The sequence below is a fragment of the Lepisosteus platostomus genome, chromosome 9 (assembly GCF_059453375.1).
Source record: "Lepisosteus platostomus isolate fLepPlt1 chromosome 9, fLepPlt1.hap1, whole genome shotgun sequence".
NCBI classification, from domain to species: Eukaryota; Metazoa; Chordata; class Actinopteri; order Semionotiformes; family Lepisosteidae; genus Lepisosteus; species Lepisosteus platostomus.
This window is the reverse complement of record NC_142619.1, coordinates 61,951,634-61,971,830: the sequence shown is the minus strand read 5'-3', so window position 1 is coordinate 61,971,830 and position 20,197 is coordinate 61,951,634. Positions and strand designations below refer to the sequence as shown.

Here is a 20,197-nt window from a genome sequence, read left to right as displayed (position 1 = left end):
AAATCAGATTCATATTGGAGAAGCCATTTTCTACCTTGTTCGAAATCTAAAAAAACAAAGCACCACAAAAAAAAAAACCCACGCACCACAAGCCCAGAGGAAACTCTAGGGAAGTCTACTTTAAAAAAAAAGACGAAGGGTTTTACATGTTATGGATCCAGCTGCCCAGCCTTGCTGAAAGACGCCGGGCTATCCGATGAATGAGATTCTCGATCAATTCGCTTCCAGCAGTCAAGTCATGTTTGCAAGCGTGCTTGGGTTATTAGCGTACAAATACACAATTGACGTAGACGGTCGGTACATTGTACCATGCAGCAGCTGCAGTGACTGTTTTACCGTCAGTTTAGGAGGTTAAAGGAGGTTTCATTCGGGTGCGAGACGGTGAAAGGTCCTCTCAGGGGCTATAGGGCGGGAACTCGACCGCTTCGGAACCAACAGCGTTGCTGCTGGACCGGGACCAGGGTCGCCCGGCCCGGAGGACGGGAGACGCATCTCCACGCCGAGGGGGTGGAATAAATCCCCTGGAATAACCCCCTCTGTGTAAACAGGGGCTTCGGGGTCCGTCAAAAACGTGACTCCAACGGGACCATTGGGTCAGTGTGCTTTTATAAAGCAAACGGATAATGCGGTCCGGATGACCCCTCGTTGTGACACCCTAGAATGGAGAGAAACCCTTGAGGTATATAAATAAATACATTAAATATAGGCCATTGAATATTTTATTAATCTATGATCAATCTACATCATACAATTCCTTTTGGACACGCTTGAAGAAAATAATTTTAATTTTTCACTGACCACTCCGCGTTACGGCTTTAACATGTTATTGTTAATAAATAATATTACAACAGCCAACAGACCGTTTTACAGCAGGTACTGTAAAACTCCCAACCGCAAAGGCTGCGCCTGTGATGATGAAACGGGGAGACGAGCAGAGAACAGCGCGTCGCGTTACACGGCCATCGGCAAATAATCAATAATAACGCCGTTCAATCGCACACGAAACCCGGGGTGAACATTCAATAGGATTCTCGGGATTTCAGAGAAAAGCCTTTTTATTATTATTATTATTATTATTATTATTATTATTATTATGAGTCCCGAGTCGTGGCACGACTCAATTACCGGCGCTGGAGCGCGTCCTCTCCACACGCCAGCGCTCACCCGCTCTCCTCCGACCCTGCGCCGACGCGGAGGGGTGAGCTGTCGAGCCGTGACCGAGACACTGACCCTTCCGCTCCCCGCGTCCACGAAGGCTGCTTTAGACCAGATCACAATCGCACGGCGTGGAAGTAAAGAGACCAGCGTGAAAAACGCCGCGCCGCGCGGAGGGGTCAGCGGGGGTGACGATGCACGCGCGTTGGGGGGGGCAGGTGTCTGGATTGCCGGACGCGGTGACGTCATAATAGATCGAAATGCCCTAATCGGCGCAGCGCGCACGGCCGGGCGCGTATAAAACAGAACAGGTAGGGGTAGCCTGCCCCCTGTTACCCCCCAACATCTGCCTGTGCGGGCTGCGGAGGGAGGACCGTTCGCTCGCTCGCCGTGTTTCTGTTCCGTGTATGTGGTCACACACCTGCCTCTGCTTCGCTCCGGCCGCCGCCGCCGCCGCCTCAGCTGCAATCCGCACGCCCCGTGAGAGGAGCGCCGAGGTTAGTGCGCCGGTCTGGATGCCTCTCGGTTCTGCGCGTCTGGGTAGGCGTGGGGGCTTCTCGGGGATCTCGGGTCCTTAGGGTCTGCCGCAGCCTTTAACGGGCATCTGTGTGTGGTGTGTGGTGGAGGCTCGAGCACGGGGCGAGGTTGCACTGGGTGTGTGTGTGTGTAGCGGGGAGCAGCCGGGAGGAACTTGCTGGTTAAAGCCCAGCTATCCGCGCCTTTCGTTTCGCGTTCGTGGCGCGTTTGAAATACTGCTTCATCATGACGCGCCCCTGCGCCGCTCCGGAGCGGCTCTGCAGAGGCGGGGAAGAGGTACTGGCCCCACGGGTTCAGAGCCGCGCTGCGGAGTGGGAACCGGGCGATGGACCAGAGCTGACTAGGCTGCTCACGCATGGCCTGCTCTGGTAAACTGATTTCCTCCTTTTTTTCCCCCTCCTGCTGGCTTGAAGCCATATGAACCCTGGTGGTGGTTGGGGAGGGATTGCTTTTTAAAAAATGAGCAGTCATCCTGTAACATGCCATTTTTGGGTAGCGCTCCTGAGGCCGGTGAGCTGAGGGCCAGGTCTGTGATGCTGCTGGGCCCTCCCTCACTGGAGGGGCTTGGCCCCAGCCCTGCTGGCCTCTAGTTCCCCGAGAGGCTGGGGGGTTCACGTGCCCTTGTGGTGCTCCCTGGGTCTTGGTCCTGATGCTGTCCTGTCTCCCTTCTCAAGACTCCTCTGGGTGGCTGTAACGTGCCAGCCCTGGCTGCTGAAAGGAGCACAGGCTGCGGAGGTTTGTGCATATTCAGCTCCACTGGGCGAGAGGATGTTTCTCTTCAACAGCCCCAGCTGCCTCCTGGGTGGACACTCTTGAAGCCCAGCTGTGCTGATAGTCTATCCAGCTGGAGCGAGGCTGGTGCAGGAACTCCTTTCGATACCCGATACACAATCCCAGTCACCGGTCCTCTTTCAGGGAGGCTGTCTCCCAGTGGGTGTCCGCTGCTGTGTTCTAATGGTTAAGTGGGAATGGGCAAGCTGGGCCCGGTCAGTGCAGGCGACGGGGTGCCCCAGGGCTGGCTCTGCTGGGGCAGGTGAGGGGGTGGTATCTGGTGTCTGTGTTCAGAGCCTGGCAGTGTCTGGGGTTTTCCCAGCCGTGGGTGCCTTGGGGGGGCAGGGCTGGAGTAAGGGCTTCTCTGTGCCTCCAGCCGGCCTCACTCCCTCTCCTCTCTCCCCTCTCCTCAGAAACCGTGTTGACGATGGTGCAGCTTTCCCCCTCCCCTGTCCTGGACCTCGCGCCGATGTCGGAGCACTCCGAGGTGACGGCGGAGAGGCAGGGGAGCCCCAGGAGCCCCACCGCGGAGGCTCCCCCTGTGCTGAGCTCGCTGCAGCTGGCCCTGGCGTCCTCCGCGCCGACGTACCAGGGCTACGACACCTACATCGAGAACGGGCTCATCTGCCTGAAGCACAAGATCCGCAACATCGAGAAGAAGAAGGTGGAGTAGACCGCTGTGCGGCCGCGGGCTGGCCTCCCGGGTCTTATCCAGGCTTTGCGTTTCCGCTTACCCGAGCGCTGCTCGCTCTCGTGCAGGAGGGGCTGATCTTTGTGCGAGGGCCCCGGTGCTCTGTGAGGAATGCTTTCCCTGCGGCGTTAATTGCCTAGCTGATCTAAGTAAACGCGTGCCTCCTGGGCTCCCCTTTCGGGGTTGAACCTGGGCTTCCTCCGCAATACTGGCGTGCGTGTTTACCAGTGCCTGACTTTGTGTTGTGTTTTTTAGTCTGAAGTGTTGCGCTTTGGGCAGGAGAGCTCAGGGTAAAAGGGGGGTCAAGTTGCCACGTTGTGATCTTGATGTCTGTTGTGTGCACAGCACATGATGGTGAGAGCTTGTTCTTGGTTTTGGATGGTGTTTGTCCACAGCTGAAGCTGGAAGACTACAAGCAACGTCTGAAGGCAGGAGAGGCCCTCAACCAGGACCAGCTGGTGAGATCCGGCCACCGAGACGAGCAGTGACCTCTAAACTCAGGAACCACTTGTATGATGTCCACAGTCCCCTTGGCTTTTTCACACTTACTAAAAGCAGTGGCTAAATGTGTGTTGCATTATTCTGACATCCTGATCTTAAAGGGCTATAACTATACTAAACTGCATGCTCCGGAAGGTATATTCTCCAGATCACTTTTAGATCTTGGTCACAGATTCCTGCATTTTAAACTTGGGTATATTTTACCCCCCTCCATGTTGAGAGATCTCTAGGCTCTGGTTCACCTGGCCTGTTGCTGTCGCTTGCAGGATGCTGTGGAGAAGTATGATGAAGTTGTTCATAACTTGGCATTTGCGAGAGAACTGCAGAAGACCTTCAGCTCCCTTAGCCAAGATGTAAGTCTTTGTGTTCTTCCAAACAAGAGCTCCTCACCATCTTTGAACTGTACTGGATTCTTTGAAGCCAGGTGTGCCTTTGCTGCTCTGAACATGGGAGCAGATGGAGCAGAGAGGCTGGCCAAGACTGTAGGTGTTGAAGCTGGTACTGTGCTTACCAGTTTTTTTTTTTGGTAGCTTGATTGCTTGTACGATGACCTGGAGATGTGGAGGGCTCTGGGAAAACTAGTACTTTTAGTCTCCTTTCCTATTCTTCAGCACATCGGAACCTTGGGGATAAGTGTAGTGGTAGCATGGATCTGTGCTCCTGTGCTGGGACATCCTGTGGAACTGTAACCTGTATCCACTGCTCTGCCTTTGCTGGAAGTTGATTTTTTGTTTTTTGCCATTGGTCTCTGTTAAAGGCCATGTGCTTAGGCAGCGTTTCCCTTGTGTGGGGGTGGGTGGGGGGAGGGTGTGAGGACGTTCTGCTGATCTCATGCTGCATGGCGCATGGGTATATTTTTGCTCGGTGAGCTCGGTCGTGCTTGGGGATGCAGGCTCACTGACAGGATGAATAGCAGTCTTCTGTGGGGAAAATTCCAGCTCGCATGGTGGGGTCAGACTTCAATGTCTGATCAATCCGTTTACTTAAGGCTCGGCTTCACTCTGGATGCCCTGAATTTGATGGGGGCAGGCAGGTTGTGAAACCGCTAGCCTTTTCCCTGCAAACAGCCTAGTGGGCTGACCCATTGGAAAGGGCCTGGGTCTGTGCCCGTTCCTGAAGAGCCCGCCTGCGGGGCTTGTGATGCAGATTTAATGGGAGCCCTCGGCGGTCCCCTGACTCGTACCCGTGTCCCACAGCTGCTGAAGGCGCAGAGGAAGGCCGTGCGCCGGGAGCAGGTGCAGAAGACGGAGGTGGAGAAGAAGCGGCTGTGCACTGTCCTCCAGGTGCACTACATCCTGCAGAGCCTGCAGCAGGAGCACGTGAGGAAGGACTTCCGCAGCGGCCTGAACGGGGCGCCCTTCCTGTCCGCCCGCGAGCTCGAGCGCCTGCTGGGCTTCTCGGAGCGGGTGGGCTGCAAGCGCAACGAGAGCATGAGGTACCGGGTTCGAGGAGGCCTCGGGGTGGGAGCTCTGTCACCCCCATTTCTGAAGGGAGAGCCTCATAACAGTGGGCGTTAATATTTGGGGAGCTTATTGCCCTCGAGTATGAAGTGGCTTTGGAGTAAGTTCCTCCAGAGCTGCAGGCCCGGGCTTGGGAGTAAGCCTGGTACCCCGTTGTACCCTGCTCTCTGGTCTCTGGAGCCTGGCCTCTTGTCTTGCAGCGTGGAAGACCAGATGGAGCAGGCAGCCATCGTGTACGGGGACCTGTTGGAGGGAGCGGACAAGCCCGTGGCCGGCACCACATGTGAGTCTGGCCAGGGTGTACAAGCCTGGCGTTCCCCTGCTGCCACGGGCCCTCGCACAACTTGTGCCCCCTTCCGGCTGGGGGCGGGGGGAGGCGGGGAGTGGGCGTTGTCGTTCATCCCTTTTTATTGCCAATATCGCCCCTCCAGTCGAGGCGCGAAGGCAGGCCGTGGGGGCGGTGCCTCGGGTGGCCGCGCGCTCCATCTCGTGGGTGTCCTCTCCCTCCTTGCAGACAAGCACCTCAAGGAGCAGCTGGCGAGGCTGTTGGACTGCGGCTACTTCGATCACATCCCTGTCCCTCACAGCGAGAGCCTGGAGGAAGCGGTGGCAGAAGTGGTGAAGAAGCCCCTGGCGCCGAAGAGGCCCGCCGCTGGTGTCCCAGGTAATGCTGGCCCCAGTGCCCTGTGGTGGCAACGCCGGCCCCAGTGCCCTGTGGTGCTGTCGCTTGACGCTGCTGTGTTCTCGGCCCTGGGTCCTCAAGCCAAGTCTTCTATCTTTCAGAACCCTCCGTGCCACTACCAAAGTGCGAAGTTCCCGCGAGGGAGGTAAGAATCCAGCTCTTCTCACCAGGTGTAAGGCCACTGGCCAGTTTTAATGTTTACTTGGCAGCATTGTGGCCCAGTCCTTCCCATCCGATTCTGTGCTAAAAAATGTCTGCTCCAAACACAAATTTGGAGCTTCTGCGTATTCCTGACAAGACAAGAAGGCTGAATGAATCTGAAGGCGGATCTTTGACTTTATTTTTGGATAATGTAGTTTCTTAACAGACGCTACTTGCCTGAAACGGACTTCCGCGCACAAGAACAGGAAGGCCAGCCAGTGCCCACCTGGAAAGCGGAGTTCCTGGCTCTGAAGCAGCAGGAGCCTCCAGACTCCTGGGATATGGAGTACACAGAGAAGCCGGCCTCTCCTCCGCAGTCCGCCCTGAAACCCTGGAGAGCAGCCCCGGCACCTGCCCCTGCCCCTGCCCCTGCGCCCATGCCTGCCCCCGCCCCTACCCCTGTGCCCAAAGAGCAGGTGGAGGTGAAGCCCCCCCCTGCTGCTGCTGCTGCTGCGGAGCCCAAGCAGGCAAGTACACCCTCTCCATCCCGGGCTCATCAGGGCATCGAGCTCCTCCAAGTACGTCTTGAAGTCCGTCAAACTGGTCCAACTTGTCTGCTTCTTGTCTCCTCATGGTGGCGTTCAGAGACGAGAAAGGAAGTCCAGACCTGAGCAGGAAATGAAAGTGGTAAGGCTTCTTTTATAAAAGTTTTCTGCATTTATTTCCCTGATGGTGCTGTCCTATGAGATCGGTGCTAATGGGCTTATATAAGCCTGTATGAAGCTTTTATAGCGATTTGAGTTTTTTCCCTAGTGCTCTGTGAGCTTGCCCATGTTTTAGCTGTGGCCGAGGACAAGGCTGACTGACTGCTTTCCGACAGGCACCCAAGTCCGACCCCTCGCCGGTCGCGGTCTTCACCTCCCCCTCGCCCCTCCCGGCCGACCCAGAGCTGCGGAAACAGAAGCTGCAGGATCTGATGGAGGAGATCCAGGGCTCGTTCAGCTTCATGCAGGTACTGCAAGCATCTGCCCCTGCGGGACTCCCCCTGAGCGCCTGCTGGGGCCGGCCCACTCCAACAGGGCAGAACCCGGGCCCCAAGTCCAGGTGTCCTGCCACAGGAGACAGTGCTCAGTGAGCCCTCCTGCACGGGCTCAGATCTGGGGCTTGTGGGATGGAGCTTTGCCTTTCCTAATCTGCGCCAGTGGCTCATTACCCGTTATTGTGGAGGTCATCTGTAAAATGTTTTGAGGTCTATTTCTCTAGAAAACTTCTAGCAAGTTGTACAAGGAAGGTGGGAGGTTTGATTTTCCCCATTCTCAGCAGGTAATGAAATAAGTCTTCATGGTCTTGCTTTCTAGGATTCTGTTCTAGAGGGTGAGGGATCTCCAGGAGGCGGAACCTCCCGGTTAAAGCATTCTGCCCTGGGAACGTCTACACCCCTAGGTATGTGTTTTTAGAGGAGAAAGTCCTTTTAAGTTCTTAATTTTAGGAACTGGGAGACATGATCATCTTAAAAAGATGATTGCTTACACTTATATAGCGCTTTTCTGGACACTCCACTCAAAGCGCTTTACAGGTAATGGGGATCCCCTCCACCACCACCAATGTGCAGCCCCACCTGATGGATAATACAAATGCAACATCCGTGGGTGGCCTAGATGACCCATTCAGTTTGATGGTGAATTAAAGAGACCCTATCTTTTATGCCTGTGCAGGGTTGTCCTCTCCCCCCCCCCCCCCCCCCCCCCCCCCAAGATCCCATTTGACACAACCAGGCTTGACCATTTTGGAGCTGCAAAGCTCAGCCCGTGCCCCACAAATGTTTTAATGATGCGACTAGATTTCAATCGCCACTTCCCCAGGAGGAGTCTTGGGATGAGAAATGTGGGATTACAAGGCGATCTTGACGTAGCCCAATGCCTTTCTTCTGCAGTGCAAAGAGAGCCCAAGAAATGCCCAGCAGACCTCCTTCCAAAAGCCCTGAAGGTAAGACTGGGGGGGGGGGGGTTTGACATGAGCCTGGAGCTGTTCATACGGATTTTACAGGGTGGAGGTTAGGGTCTGTGTAAATCTAGATATTGGGATATTTTCCAGTATCCTTTTAGCCTGTCAGTGCTGATGGAATGAGGGTTTGCTTTGCTCTGGACGTCTGCCCACGTCGGCGGGTGGGAAGGGGTTGGCTGTGGTTTAAAATCTTCATCACAGTGGAAATGCTTGACGGAACGGCCTGTGAAACTGTGCCCTCCCCCGCAGCCTGCTCCAGTACCTGCTGCTCCGGTCCCTCCGAAATCGAGCCTGACCAACGGGGAGTGCTCTCTGATCGACTCGGGAGTGGACTTCCCCACTGAGGAACCAGACCAAGTACTGTATAGCTCAGACTCTGTGCGCCCCGGTTTTGAAATATTTCTGCCTTCTGGCAACAGTCCATGTAGCTCATGCCTTGTTGCTTGTTTTTGGGGTTAGGTGGCCGACTTGCCCGGCTACGCTTATTCATCTTAGTTTTTTTTTATCTTCCAGGATAAAATGCAGCTTTCCAATGCAGACGGCTATGTTCCAGCACCACTGTATCCGGCTGGGTCAGGAGTTGCAGAATCCAGTGTGGATAAAGCATCGGATCCAAGTCCAGTAGGTGGTCTGGCTTGCTTGCTTCTCTCGTCTTGGGAATGGGCTGTGCCGTGAGCTTTCGGCCACGTCCCTGTTCAAGCCTGCGGTAGCAGCGAGCCAGTCTTGTGGCTCACCCTTCAGTCTGTTCCTGAACACTTCCTTTTCACCCCTGATCCAGGTGGCTTTGGTACATCTGTGATCGGCCCCCTCCAGAGCCAGTTCGCCATTTTCAAGCTTGAGTGGGAGTATTGGAGCCAAGAGCTCTTTAAGGATGAAAGCATTTCCATGTATAATGTATACAAATGGACCTTTTCTGCTTTCATTTCATAACCTATCAACGCATTTGGCATTATACTAGCATAGATGGGAGTTTACATATGGAAATATAACCAGCAAAAACAGAACAGGTAATCTACGCAAAGACTGCTTCATCTTTTGCAGGATAATATCAAGTCTTGGTGGGGTCCAAAGTTTATTCCAGGCTTTCTGGGATTTAATAAACCTTTCCTCCTGTAACCCAAGAGAAAAGGTGAAGGAGATTTATAAAGTGAAAAGATGATCACAACATCAATCCGTTGATCCGATGTTGGGGGTTCTTCGGTAAATGGGTTCCTTGTGACTTTTTTTTTTGCTAGCAACTAAGTATTACTACCAAATCAAAACGAACAGATTTCAAATTCTATAGACTTGAGGGTTTAAAGACCGCCCCCTGTGGCTGTGTGGTGCTCTCGAGCCCTTGCTTGGCCAGTGTCTCTGGGCTCCTGCCAGGGGGCTCCTAGCCCTGCCTGGGTGTCCCGAACTTGCTGAGACTGCACACTACCATTCTGAGGTGTAAGCAGAAGCCATTGTCCGCTTCTGCCATCCAAATTCTGTCCTGTCAAACTGCTGACGGGTCGCAAATGCTCTGGCGTGGGGTTTTAAATTCAATACTTACAGCGCGGCGGGCAGGCAGCGACTGCATTTTTCTCCTTGCTCTTCTTTACCATCCCCCCCCCCCCAGGCTCCTGCCTCTCTGCCAGAGGAATGCCCCCCCTGCAGTGCCACAGCTCCTTCCACTCCGCCCCAAGGACAGGCCTTCTCCTCGCCTCCCAGCAGCCACACCTTGAGCATGAGCGCAGCTCCGTTTCAGGCCATGCAGACTGTAAGTCCCCTTTCCCACTGCGGTCTGCCGGGGGGCTTCAGGCATAAGGTCCTTGTCGGTGTGTGCGTGTGTGGTTCACCAGCACCAATGTTTCAGGCTTGTTTTTCATGATTATCCAGTCAACCACTGTGGTCTGCAGCTGCTCTGCATTGCAGTCTTGCAGAGCTGTAGTATTGCTGGGTGTTCTTAGTTGAGGCCTTTTGCAGTAGACGTGACATTGTACCTCTGCTTTATTCAAGATGTTTGAGTGGTGATGGCTCAGCCGCTGAACCGTTGTCTTGTAAGCGCAAAAGCCCTGATGTCACTCCACCTACCGGAGACATTCCAGGCTCATGCAAGACCTACCAGTTTTCGTGGTTGCATTATTGCCTGTTCTAGAAGGGCTGTGGGCTGCACCAGTTCTCCCGTTTCGAATGCCGATGTGCACATGCTGTACGTGCCTCAGACCTCTCTCGCCCTCCCCCGCAGGTCTTTAAGGTCAACGCTCCCTTGCCACCCAGAAGCGACTCGGATATGAAAGCGGAGCCGAGCTCCTACTCGGACTCCTACAGCCTGAGCTACTCCACCGCCAGCACGCAGACTCCCCCCGAGTGCCCCGCCCCGTCGTCCAGTGTGCTGGAGCAGGACAGCCTGCCGCCAGGTAGGTGCCGCGGAGCTGGCTGGGCCCCGACGACTCCGGCCGGCCGCTTCAAGCGTGGTGTTCTGCTGGAAACGGGAGTGAACCCGGTGAACGGCTGTCTTGCAGTGTCCTACCCGTCGGACTGCGTGGTGAGCAACGGCTGTCCAGCTTACATGTCCCCTGGACAGCACATGGGCGCCTTCCCTCGCTCCAGCCAGCCCTACTACGGCCGGGGGGCTGTCAGAGGCGCGCCCCGCGGCCCCAGGGCACCGGCACACTCCTACCGCTCGCCCAGCGCGTACAAAGGTATCGTCTTCTCGCCTCTCCCGAGTCCTGGGGCGATGATGGGGTGCCTGTGAACATATTTGTCAAAGGAGTGTTTCTGGGGCATGTCGGCCGTCGTAGATAAACCAGGGATCTGTGAAGTCTGTTGGAGAAATGTAGAACGGTGCTCAAGGGTTGGGTTAGAAGGGCGACCTTCCGTTTCAGGTTGTGCTAAAGCGCTCCCCTACAGCACATGTACTGCATCAGGCCAGGAGGCTGGCTTCCAGTCTTCACTCATGCTGCTCCTCTGGGAGTGTGTGTGATGGCGGTTTCCCTCCTGTGCTTTTCTGAAGCCCTGGGAGTTTTCATGAGGCTGTGACTGGCACCCTTGCTTAGGGCTTGACGCTTGAGGAGGTCTTGGTACACATTTTTGTAAACCCCTGCAGTAGTTAGTGATGGCAGGGAGGTTGTGACTGCTAATGGCAACACCTTAACTGTTTTTGTGAAAATGGAGAATTGAGCAGTGTTCAGTCATACGAGCCTGTGATCTAAGGGCAGACCTTTCAAATTGTCCGCCTGTGTACATATACAGTATTCAAAGTGCAACACCAAGGCCCTCAGTGGGGAGGGAGGGGAGAGACTGTTTGAATACAGCGTGCAAAACCTCTACATTGATCACATGTTAAGGGCTGCTTGTCATGGTGCCTTCAAAACTGAATAAACACATTGACATGTTCCTGTAACTGGGGGGGGGACGACAAAGTACTGGACAGGATAGTCTAAGTATAGAGGAGACCTTTCAGGTAAATCCTTAGAATGTGATGGCATCTTGCCAGTGGAAGTGGCAATGAGGAAGCCAGACTTGCAGCTTCTGAATCGTTCAATGCAGCACTGCCCACAGGCCCGGAGACTTCCCAAGGCAGTGTTCAGCCCTAAGAAGGATCACAAACGGAAACAAGAAGCTGGTCTGTAGTTCAAGTCTGGCTTCCATTACCTTTCCTGCAATGGAAACAATTGTAAGAACTAAATGAGAGAGTTGTCTATATGGATGTTTTCTAGGAAACTGGATTTAGAGAAAGTAGGTCTTGCCTGCCAAAACATTTGTTCTTTTAACAAGCAGCAGTAATAGATGTTACGTACTCAAGGCATGAAATGGTGATTTTTTTTTCTTTTTCCAGAGAGCTTTTAAGAATTTCCTTGTAAAAGATCAGTTCACAAACAACGTGGGGTAGACATTGACTGACATGGGTGGTTGGATTGGGGACTATTGTTAATAAGAGGATTCACCCACTTATCTGACGCCCTCTAATTGGGAAGATGTAATTAGTGGAGGACCACATGGATCCTTACTAGGACCTTTTTATATTGGTGATCCAAAGTCAGGAATAAGAGGGTACATTAGGAAGATTAACAAAGAAAAACCAGCAGATGGAAGAAATCCTGGCAGATGACCTTTTAATGTAGAAAAGTGTGGGGTATTGAGTGTGGGTAGTTAATCAAGAATTAATGCAATATGGGGAGCAGAGTGCTAGAGGAGATTTGAATATTCTACATGTGTTAATGTATGGAAGTAATTAAAAAGGACAATATTAGCATGGTATGATTTTATGTTGAGGGTTGTGACAATTATACAATACCAGTAAGATGCACCCTAGTCTAAATGAGATAATGGTCACCATGTTCTAAACTTGTGCTGTGAGATCTGGCTAGAGAATAGCAACAAGATTTGAGTTCCTACAGCCTGTGCCTTTGTTCACGAATAATGAAGGTTACCACGGGACCCAATTACAGGTATTCAAAACAAACCAGGGTATAAGTGGAAACTGGAAATGCACTTAACTGAGAAGGGGCACTTCTAGGTCTTCCACAAGCTGCCTGCCTCTGATCTGAAACCCTGCGCTTGTCCACATTAGAAACCATCTTCCAGGCTTTTGCCCAGTTGTCAGTTTTCTCTTGCTGCTGCTGCTGCTGCTTCAGTGTGCTGATCTTCCTAACTTGGGGAATTTTGTTGAAAACAAACGAATCATACCAGAATCTAAATGACAGATGCATTAAAATGTGCATGTACTGCTTGATAAATTTGTCCTATTTTATTCATTTGGACATTACCCGATCCAGGCAGGAATTGTAGACTTGTAGAGTCCACCTTGAATAGAAAAGGCCTTTTTCCAGGGCTTTGGCACTGGTGTAATGGGTGAAAATGAGCCCTTTCCACAGCACCTAGCTTTTGGAGCTCTGCAGTCTCTTGGAGAGCTCTATGACCTAGCAGTTCCTCCCAGGAGCCCCAGGCTACAGGATAAGACTTCTTACAACATTGTGATGAGTGGTGGTGAATTCCAGTTTTTTTTTTAATTACCAATGTGAGACTTTGAAACATGTGGCTCAGGTGGATTCAGTGTTGTGATTCTTCCTTTCTCCACTTCAGGAGGATTTGAAAGTTACAAAAACGGCATGCCATCTCCTGGAGGGAACTTCATTCAACCGTCGTACCCCGCCAGAGAATGTACACCTATCCTGTATGGTGCCAGGGTACGGAACCGTCCCTCCCCACTGCTACTGCTTCAGCTGGAGTGGTCCTGGCTTCGTCTGTCAAACTTAATTTGACCTGCCCGAGCCGTGGGTGGGGGAAGATTAAGTGAACTGATTCATCTGTACGAGACTCTAAATCGTGGTTTAGCCAGTAGTGGAGTCTTGAGGTGCAGAAGGTCCTGCAGTTGTGCTGCTGACACAGAAGAGGAAGCCTTTTGCTTTTATAACAGGAGCAAAGTGTTTGCATTCACACCTGCAATCTTATTGGAACAGACCTGCCAACTGTAGTCTCCAACAGGCAGGTCCTGCAGATAGTCCTCTAATACAATAATTAAGCTGATAGGAATATGCAGCACATCCATTAGTCTTCATATGCCGAAGCCAGTAATGTCTGACCCCTGTCCAGTGGCAGAGCTGTTGCACTCTGGGTTCCAGGAGCTTGTCTAGAAATGGGAGGCCTGTGAAATGTCTTGATTCACTAGATCAGAATTAAGTCCTAATCTTTAACTCTGCATTATGGAGCCTGGGAGGGGCTATCAGTGGGGGGGGATTATATTGAGGGAACGATTAACTAGCGTTTGCTTGGAGCAGGGGATAATGCTGGTGTTTTAGAGACTTTCCATGTACGTCCATCTACCGTGACACAGGAAACAAAGGAAAATTGTGTGCATGAATGAAAGAGAAGGAGGGAACAAATTGTTCCCTCAATGTTACTTTTTTTTCTTACCGATGCATCCCTGTTTCAGAAATCTTGTTGCCAAAAGCCTGGGAACAAGACCTGAGTCTTTGCTTTTCTTTTAAGGAATCGGGGTTCCAGCAGAACTATAAACGTGGAGGCTTGACTGGGCAGCGTGCCAGCTCGAGAGGTAGGGGTCGACGGGATGAGCAGGTGCCGTAGTCCTCGCGGTCTTCCTCTACAGAGCAAGAGGGGGGAAGGTTCAAAGTGGGCAGGACACTGTACCAGAATAACTGAACTGGGAGGAGTAGCCCCGGCACATTTCCAGAAAATAAAGTTAGTGCTGTCGCTGAGAAATGGGTCACCTGGTGAGTGCAATCTACCCCTTGGTAGTTGAGTAAGTGGGCGGATCTGAAAGGGAAAACTTGAGTTCAAGGCATGTTGTGGATTCCTTTCCCATTTCCTTCATGGAGGGACAGCTGCATACCATAACTTTTTACAATTGTCTAATGTGTCTTTATCTGTACTGATCTGCTGTCTTGACTTTAAGCTTAATACATACTTGGTCTAGTACTTCTTAGCCTAATTGTGCTGTAAAATCCTTGGCATCTGTAACTTGGATTATGTCTAATGCTACAGTACACTTTCTGCACCATGTGAGGTCTTGTACAGGTGTAAACCCTTGAAGTTGCAATACCCAGAGTGGGAACACCTGGAGTGATGTGCGTTCAGATCTCCGAGCTGGAGATGACCGGTAGTGCTGGTGTGCTACTGTATACAGTAGGTAGAGAGCATGAACAGCCTTTTCTAGTCTTTCATGGAATATCTTGGAGCTCTATCAGCCCTGATCAGTAGCAGGATAGAGACCTGGTATGTCTTGCTGGTTTTCCTCAGAAGCAGTAACTGTAAAACTCAGTGCCTCAACATTAGACTGCATTTGAACTTCTGCAGCAGCAGTGCGGAGAGCTGGGATCTGATGTATGGTTTAAGTACAAATCTTTAGCAATTTTAGCTTTACTAGCAGTCAAAGGCTGCAGAAGTAGAACAAGGGTGGTTATGTGGAGAAGGGTAGGATTCTCAGAGCCTTCCCCCCCCCAAGTCCAGGTGACCAGCTCCAAGCATGACCCCTGCAGCTGGTAAGGGGGGAGGGGTTCAGTAATCTGGGGGGGTTGAGCCCTACTCTGCTCTCGGAAGCCCTGCCTTCCTTCTTTTCCTCAGCCACCTGGAGCGACTCCTCGCAGGTGAGCAGCCCGGAGCGGGACAACGAGACCTTCGCCAGCGTGGACTCGGGCCAGGGCGACTCGCGCTGCATCACGCCCATCGACGTCCCGGTCAGCGCCCCGGGGGCCACGCTCATGCCCGTGCACGTCTACCCCCTCCCTCAGCAGATGCGCGTCGCCTTCTCGGCCGCCCGCACCTCCAATTTCGCCCCCGGCACCCTGGACCAGCCCATCGTCTTCGACCTGCTGCTCAACAACCTCGGGGAGACCTTCGACATGCAGCTGGGGCGCTTCTCCTGCCCGGTCAACGGCACCTACGTCTTCATCTTCCACATCCTGAAGCTGGCCGTCAACGTGCCCCTGTATGTCAACCTGATGAGGAACGAGGAGGTGATGGTGTCGGCCTACGCCAACGACGGCGCGCCCGACCACGAGACGGCCAGCAACCACGCCGTGCTGCAGCTGTACCAGGGGGACCAGATCTGGCTGCGGCTGCACCGCGGCGCCATCTATGGCAGCAGCTGGAAGTACTCCACCTTCTCGGGTTACCTCCTGTACCAGGACTGAGGCGTCGGGAGGGCCGGGGACGTTGCTTTGCACTCGAACACTTGCACTTTATGCCGTGTAGTGAAACACTGCATGCCCAGGTTTTTCTTTCTTCCCAGTTTTGAGATGCTCAGGTTTAGTTTCAGGGTTCGTGCTCATTTTCTCTCTCCCCCGTCGCTTTCACTAGCGGCTACTGTGCGGTCTCGGGCAGCCGACGTGAGCTGACCATCTCCGCGGTGCAATTGCACCGTGGCCGAGACCGAACTTCGACCTCCCTGCTGTGGAGGCCCATGTGAATTGTGCACAAACCCCCAACTTTCTTTTAAAGCCAGAAATGTCCTCTTTTAATTCTGTAGGGTTGGATACACACAGGTGCCACTTGTGTGGAACAAGCTGCAGTTCATGTAAGGCCAGCAAGTTCATTTTTCTGGGATGTGCCCCTTTTTTTTTTTTTTTTTAAATGAACTTCTGAACATTTTCCAAAAGTCCGGTGTTGAGCTGGAGGGCATGCAAAATGGTGCCTTGAATGACTGGGTGTTGTGTGATGACTGGGGAGGTGTAGTTAGAATGACTAACTGAGCACTTTATAAGACTTCATTGTTGCCTTGCTTTTTGGTTGGAAGTGGGAGACTTAAGCTGTGAATGTCTGTATCTGTTCACTGCAAAAAGCTGTGTACATGTCTAGCTGGTAACTACCTTATTGATGAATCTGCTCTGAAATGGGCTAATTACAGTGCCTCGTTGTGCCTAAATAAACTATTGCGCAGTTCATGAGTCTGTTCTTTGATCAACATTTAGCTGCCAAAACGGTTGGTGTGGCCCCATTCCCCTGTCTGTGCGACTGAGGAAACTGTTCTGCTGTTGGAGTCTGTCAGCGGTCTGTTCTCTGTATGAATTGGTGATAAAACCACACACTGACCCATCTGGCTTCTGGCACTCATGTTGCAGCACTCTTACCTACCTTCCCCTCCCCACTTCCAAATGGGGCCGAGACTGCTAGTGAAGTACTATGCAGTGCTTGCTGCAGTCCACCGGAACTTGTGGGGTCCATTGTAATGTTGGCTCATTGACCGCTTTAATCTGGACTGGTTTCTGAGGGCTTCTGTCACCATGCCCGTGCTTATGACCTGCTGAAGGAGAGGTCCGCTGTTGGTGGCTACAAAGGAGTTCAGGCATGTGACCTCTTGATAAACTGCAGACTACCTGTAAGTCTCCTGGAAGCCCATGAGAGCGAGTGAGGGTTACAGCTCCTTGTCCTGGAGGTGCTTGTTTTTGATGTCTTCAAGTTGTAACTGATTTCGGTGAGTGGCTGTCCAATCTCTACTGGGCACCAGACTCATCATTTCTTTCAATTACAACACTAGCAAAAGTGGCCTTTGCTTTACAGATCAAGCATAAAGTAACTGAGCTGTATTTTAACACATGGAACATGCTAGATCGGTAGTTTTAGTGCTTAGCATTGCTGCCTTGCAGCCCTGGGTTCAGTTCCTGAGCTGGGGTGCTGCTGTATCTGTGTGGAGTTTGTCCACAGGGGCTCTCTCCAGCTGCTCCCGTTTCCTCCCACGGTCCAAAGATGCACTTGCCCTAGTGTGTTTGTGTCCGCCCTGCAGTGGACTAGTGTCCCACCCAGGGTGGATCCTGCCTTGAGGCTTTCCTAGAGAGGCTCTGACTCTCCCACAACCCTGAGTTGAATGAAGCACTGGGGGGGGAGATGGGTAGATGGGTGTTCAATAAGTGAAAATGAGGTAAAATTCCCATCGCAGTGCCTGGGAGTTCCTTCCCCTGTGGAAGGTGTGAAACCAGGCCTGAGTCTGGGGGGAGGGAGGTTTGCCATGGTGTTGGCTTTCCTGGAGGTTTCGAAGGCCGTTAATGAGCCAGGGAATGTTGCTAGCTGGGATAGAGCTGCAGGATGGGTCACTGCCAGTAGGAAGGAGGGGTGATGTAGTGCAGGAGATGAAACCTATCGGGGCAGATGGGTTTATAAGTGTATTTTAGTCTGAGAAGGTGACGTCTTGGGGTGATACAACTGCTACATTTTTTCACCTGTCGGAAGTACCGTTTACCCAGTTGCCCCGGTCAGCACAGCAGTGCGACGCGGCCCAGAGGATGTGCCCGTGTCCTCGGAGCAGCGGGGTTTGTGTTGGGCTATCGGCTCCTGAGGCGAAGGCTCAGGTACCGCAGGCATTGTCCTCCAGAAAGGACACTCGAGCGACTGACTAAAAACTGTAAAAGCAGAATACAAGAAGACAGAATTTGTTTTTTTACGACTTGTGCTTCAGGGCAATTCAGGCCATGTGATTTCTGGTGTACGTCGTCCATGAGTCCATCGTACAAAAGGTGGAGGAACTCCCTCCTTGGGTTTTGGGCCAGATATGTGGTCTTGTGCCACTGTGGCTGCTGTGCCAGTGTACACAGCTTTGTAACAGAATCGGTTTTAAAAAAGATGGACTACACAGAGGGGAGGGAAAACCTTTGGAGTGAATGAAAGGTGACAGTACAGGTTTTCACCGTGCGGCGTGGCCTGTGTTTTATTGAGAACCGAGGAATTTCAGGTCATCCCGCGGATGGTGAGCAATTGTAGTGTTAGTTTCCACTAGAGGGCGCAAATGTCACTGAAGGAAAACTAACAGGGGACGGAGGTTCTCTGCACAAATGAATGAATAATAATTCCTTACACTTATATAGCTCTTCTCTGGACGCTCCACTCAAAGCGTTTACAGGTAAAGGGGATATCCTCCACCACCACCAGTGTGCAGCCCCACCTGGATGATGCGACAGCAGCCATAGTGCACCCGTACACTCCCCACACACCAGCTCTCAGTGGGGAGGAGAGCAGAGTGATGAAGCCAGTTCAGACATGGGGATTATTAGGAGGTCATGATTGGTAAAGGCCGGTGGGGGGGGGGAATTTGGCCAGGACACTAGGATAACACCCCTACTCTTTTCAATAAACGCCCTGGCATTTTTAATGACCATGGAGAGTCAGAACCTCAGTTGTATGTCTCATCCGAAGGACGGTGCCTTTTTACAGTATAGTGTCTCCGTCATTATAGCGGGGCATTAGACTCACAGACTGCAGGGTGAGCGCCCCCCTACTGGCCCCACTAACACCTCTTCCAGCTTCAACAGGAGGTCTCCCATCCAGGTACTGACCCGGCTCACACCTGCTGATCTGCTAAGAGTGGACATCAAAGTGGAAAGCGATAGATCCTGCTTTTCTTCTTTATAGTCATCCTCCCAACTTGAGGAGCTCATTGGTCGTTTGTCTGAACCAGGATGCTGCTGAATGTTCACCTGGGAGACACACAGAGGCCTCACTGCACCAGCAGCCCCTCCTGGGAGACACAGTGGCCATTCTGCACCAGCAGCCCCAGATCAGAAGTGTGAAATTACAAGGAAGACTGAATTAAGGGCAAACCTGTGAATGACAGAAAAGTAAACAACAAACCAATCAGTAAATCAAAAGTCTTCTGCAGATTATGAAAACATGAAACAGTGTCGACAGCTTTGTAGTTGATAAAAGGTGGGGTTCCCAGGGGTCACTGGTGTCCCAGACATTCTACAGGTACTTTTAAAACGAGCAATTTATAAAAACCAGGTCATATGACTTAACGCCCAGATTATGAGTTCAATGAACTGATGAACAGAGGCGAAATGACATCCAGTCATGGGATGAACTGTCTGGAAGGTGCCCAGGTTAAAGAACAGACCCCTTGTAGTTCCCCAGGCCGAAGGAACAGAGCCCTTTCAGACCTGAGCAGGGAAGATTACGAGGGGATCTGATTCAAGAATTCAGAATCCTCAATGGCACTGACAAACACAGCCAAGCGGATTTCTTCAGAAGGAGCTGTGAAACGGGGGGCCAGAGGACAGAAGTGAGAACTGCAGAAGTGCATTTAAAACAGGGAGACAGAAGGTCTTTACACAAAGGGTGGTGGGAGTGTGGAACAAGCTAAAGGCTACCCAGCCACATTGTTAAGGCTGATGCCCTGTTTTCTTTCAAGTACCAGCTGGAGGAGATCCTGTGATCAATTGGCTACCACCTTCCAAACAGGTTAGATGGGCCAAATAGCCTCTTCTCGTAACCCCCGCGTCATGGCCAAATTTCCCATTGTACTTTCACAATCACTGACTCCTAATAACCCCCATCTATGAACTGGCTTCATCACTCTGCTCTCCTCCCCACTGAGAGCTGGTGTGTGGGGAGCGTTCTGGCGCACTATGGATGCTGTCGCATCATCCAGGTGGGGCTGCACACTGGTGGTGGTGGAGGGGATCCCCATTACCTGTAAAGCGCTTTGAGTGGAGTGTCCAGAAAAGCGCTATGTAAGTGTAAGCAATTATAATTATTATTATTATTCTCGTTTATAACGGTTCCTACTTTTAATAAAACGTCGTCTTGGCAGTTGGAACTTGTTTTTGGACTCTTTTCGTTTTGTCTTTCTTACTCGTGCTGTAGATTTAGCACACATCAGGGTTACAGAGTACCTGAAACATGACGAACGTACTGCAAAAGGCGCAGAACGCAGACGGGGGCAGGACCGAAACCCACTTGCCGTAAAGCCCGGCGCGCTTGCCGTACGATATGTCTGCCCCCAGGAGCAGGCCCGGCCCACCGCAAGCCGTAAAAAAGGTTGCCTTTTCTTCGCGTTTGCGACTG

General features: G+C 52.2%; 1 protein-coding gene across 3 annotated transcripts; it reads left to right on the top strand.

The window, feature by feature from the left end:
* Positions 1-972: 972 nt before the first annotated feature.
* On the top strand, positions 973-16,306 carry caprin2 (caprin family member 2). Of its 3 annotated transcripts, none has more exons than XM_088646072.1 (21): positions 973-1,652; positions 2,877-3,127; positions 3,550-3,612; positions 3,922-4,008; positions 4,852-5,090; positions 5,316-5,398; positions 5,630-5,779; positions 5,899-5,942; positions 6,154-6,465; positions 6,584-6,625; positions 6,819-6,950; positions 7,297-7,381; positions 7,872-7,924; positions 8,192-8,299; positions 8,456-8,563; positions 9,543-9,683; positions 10,152-10,323; positions 10,429-10,608; positions 12,992-13,095; positions 13,898-13,961; positions 14,990-16,306. In XM_088646072.1, exons 2-21 carry the CDS (start codon positions 2,891-2,893, stop codon positions 15,556-15,558), a joined length of 2,973 nt encoding a protein of 990 aa, XP_088502198.1. In that variant the 5' UTR covers positions 973-1,652; positions 2,877-2,890; the 3' UTR covers positions 15,559-16,306. The 3 variants fall into 3 exon arrangements, with proteins under 3 accessions (XP_088502198.1, XP_088502196.1, XP_088502197.1); XM_088646070.1 differs by lacking the exon at positions 973-1,652 and adding an exon at positions 1,674-1,695; XM_088646071.1 differs by lacking the exon at positions 973-1,652 and adding an exon at positions 1,759-2,060.
* The last annotated feature ends 3,891 nt before the right edge of the window (positions 16,307-20,197 follow it).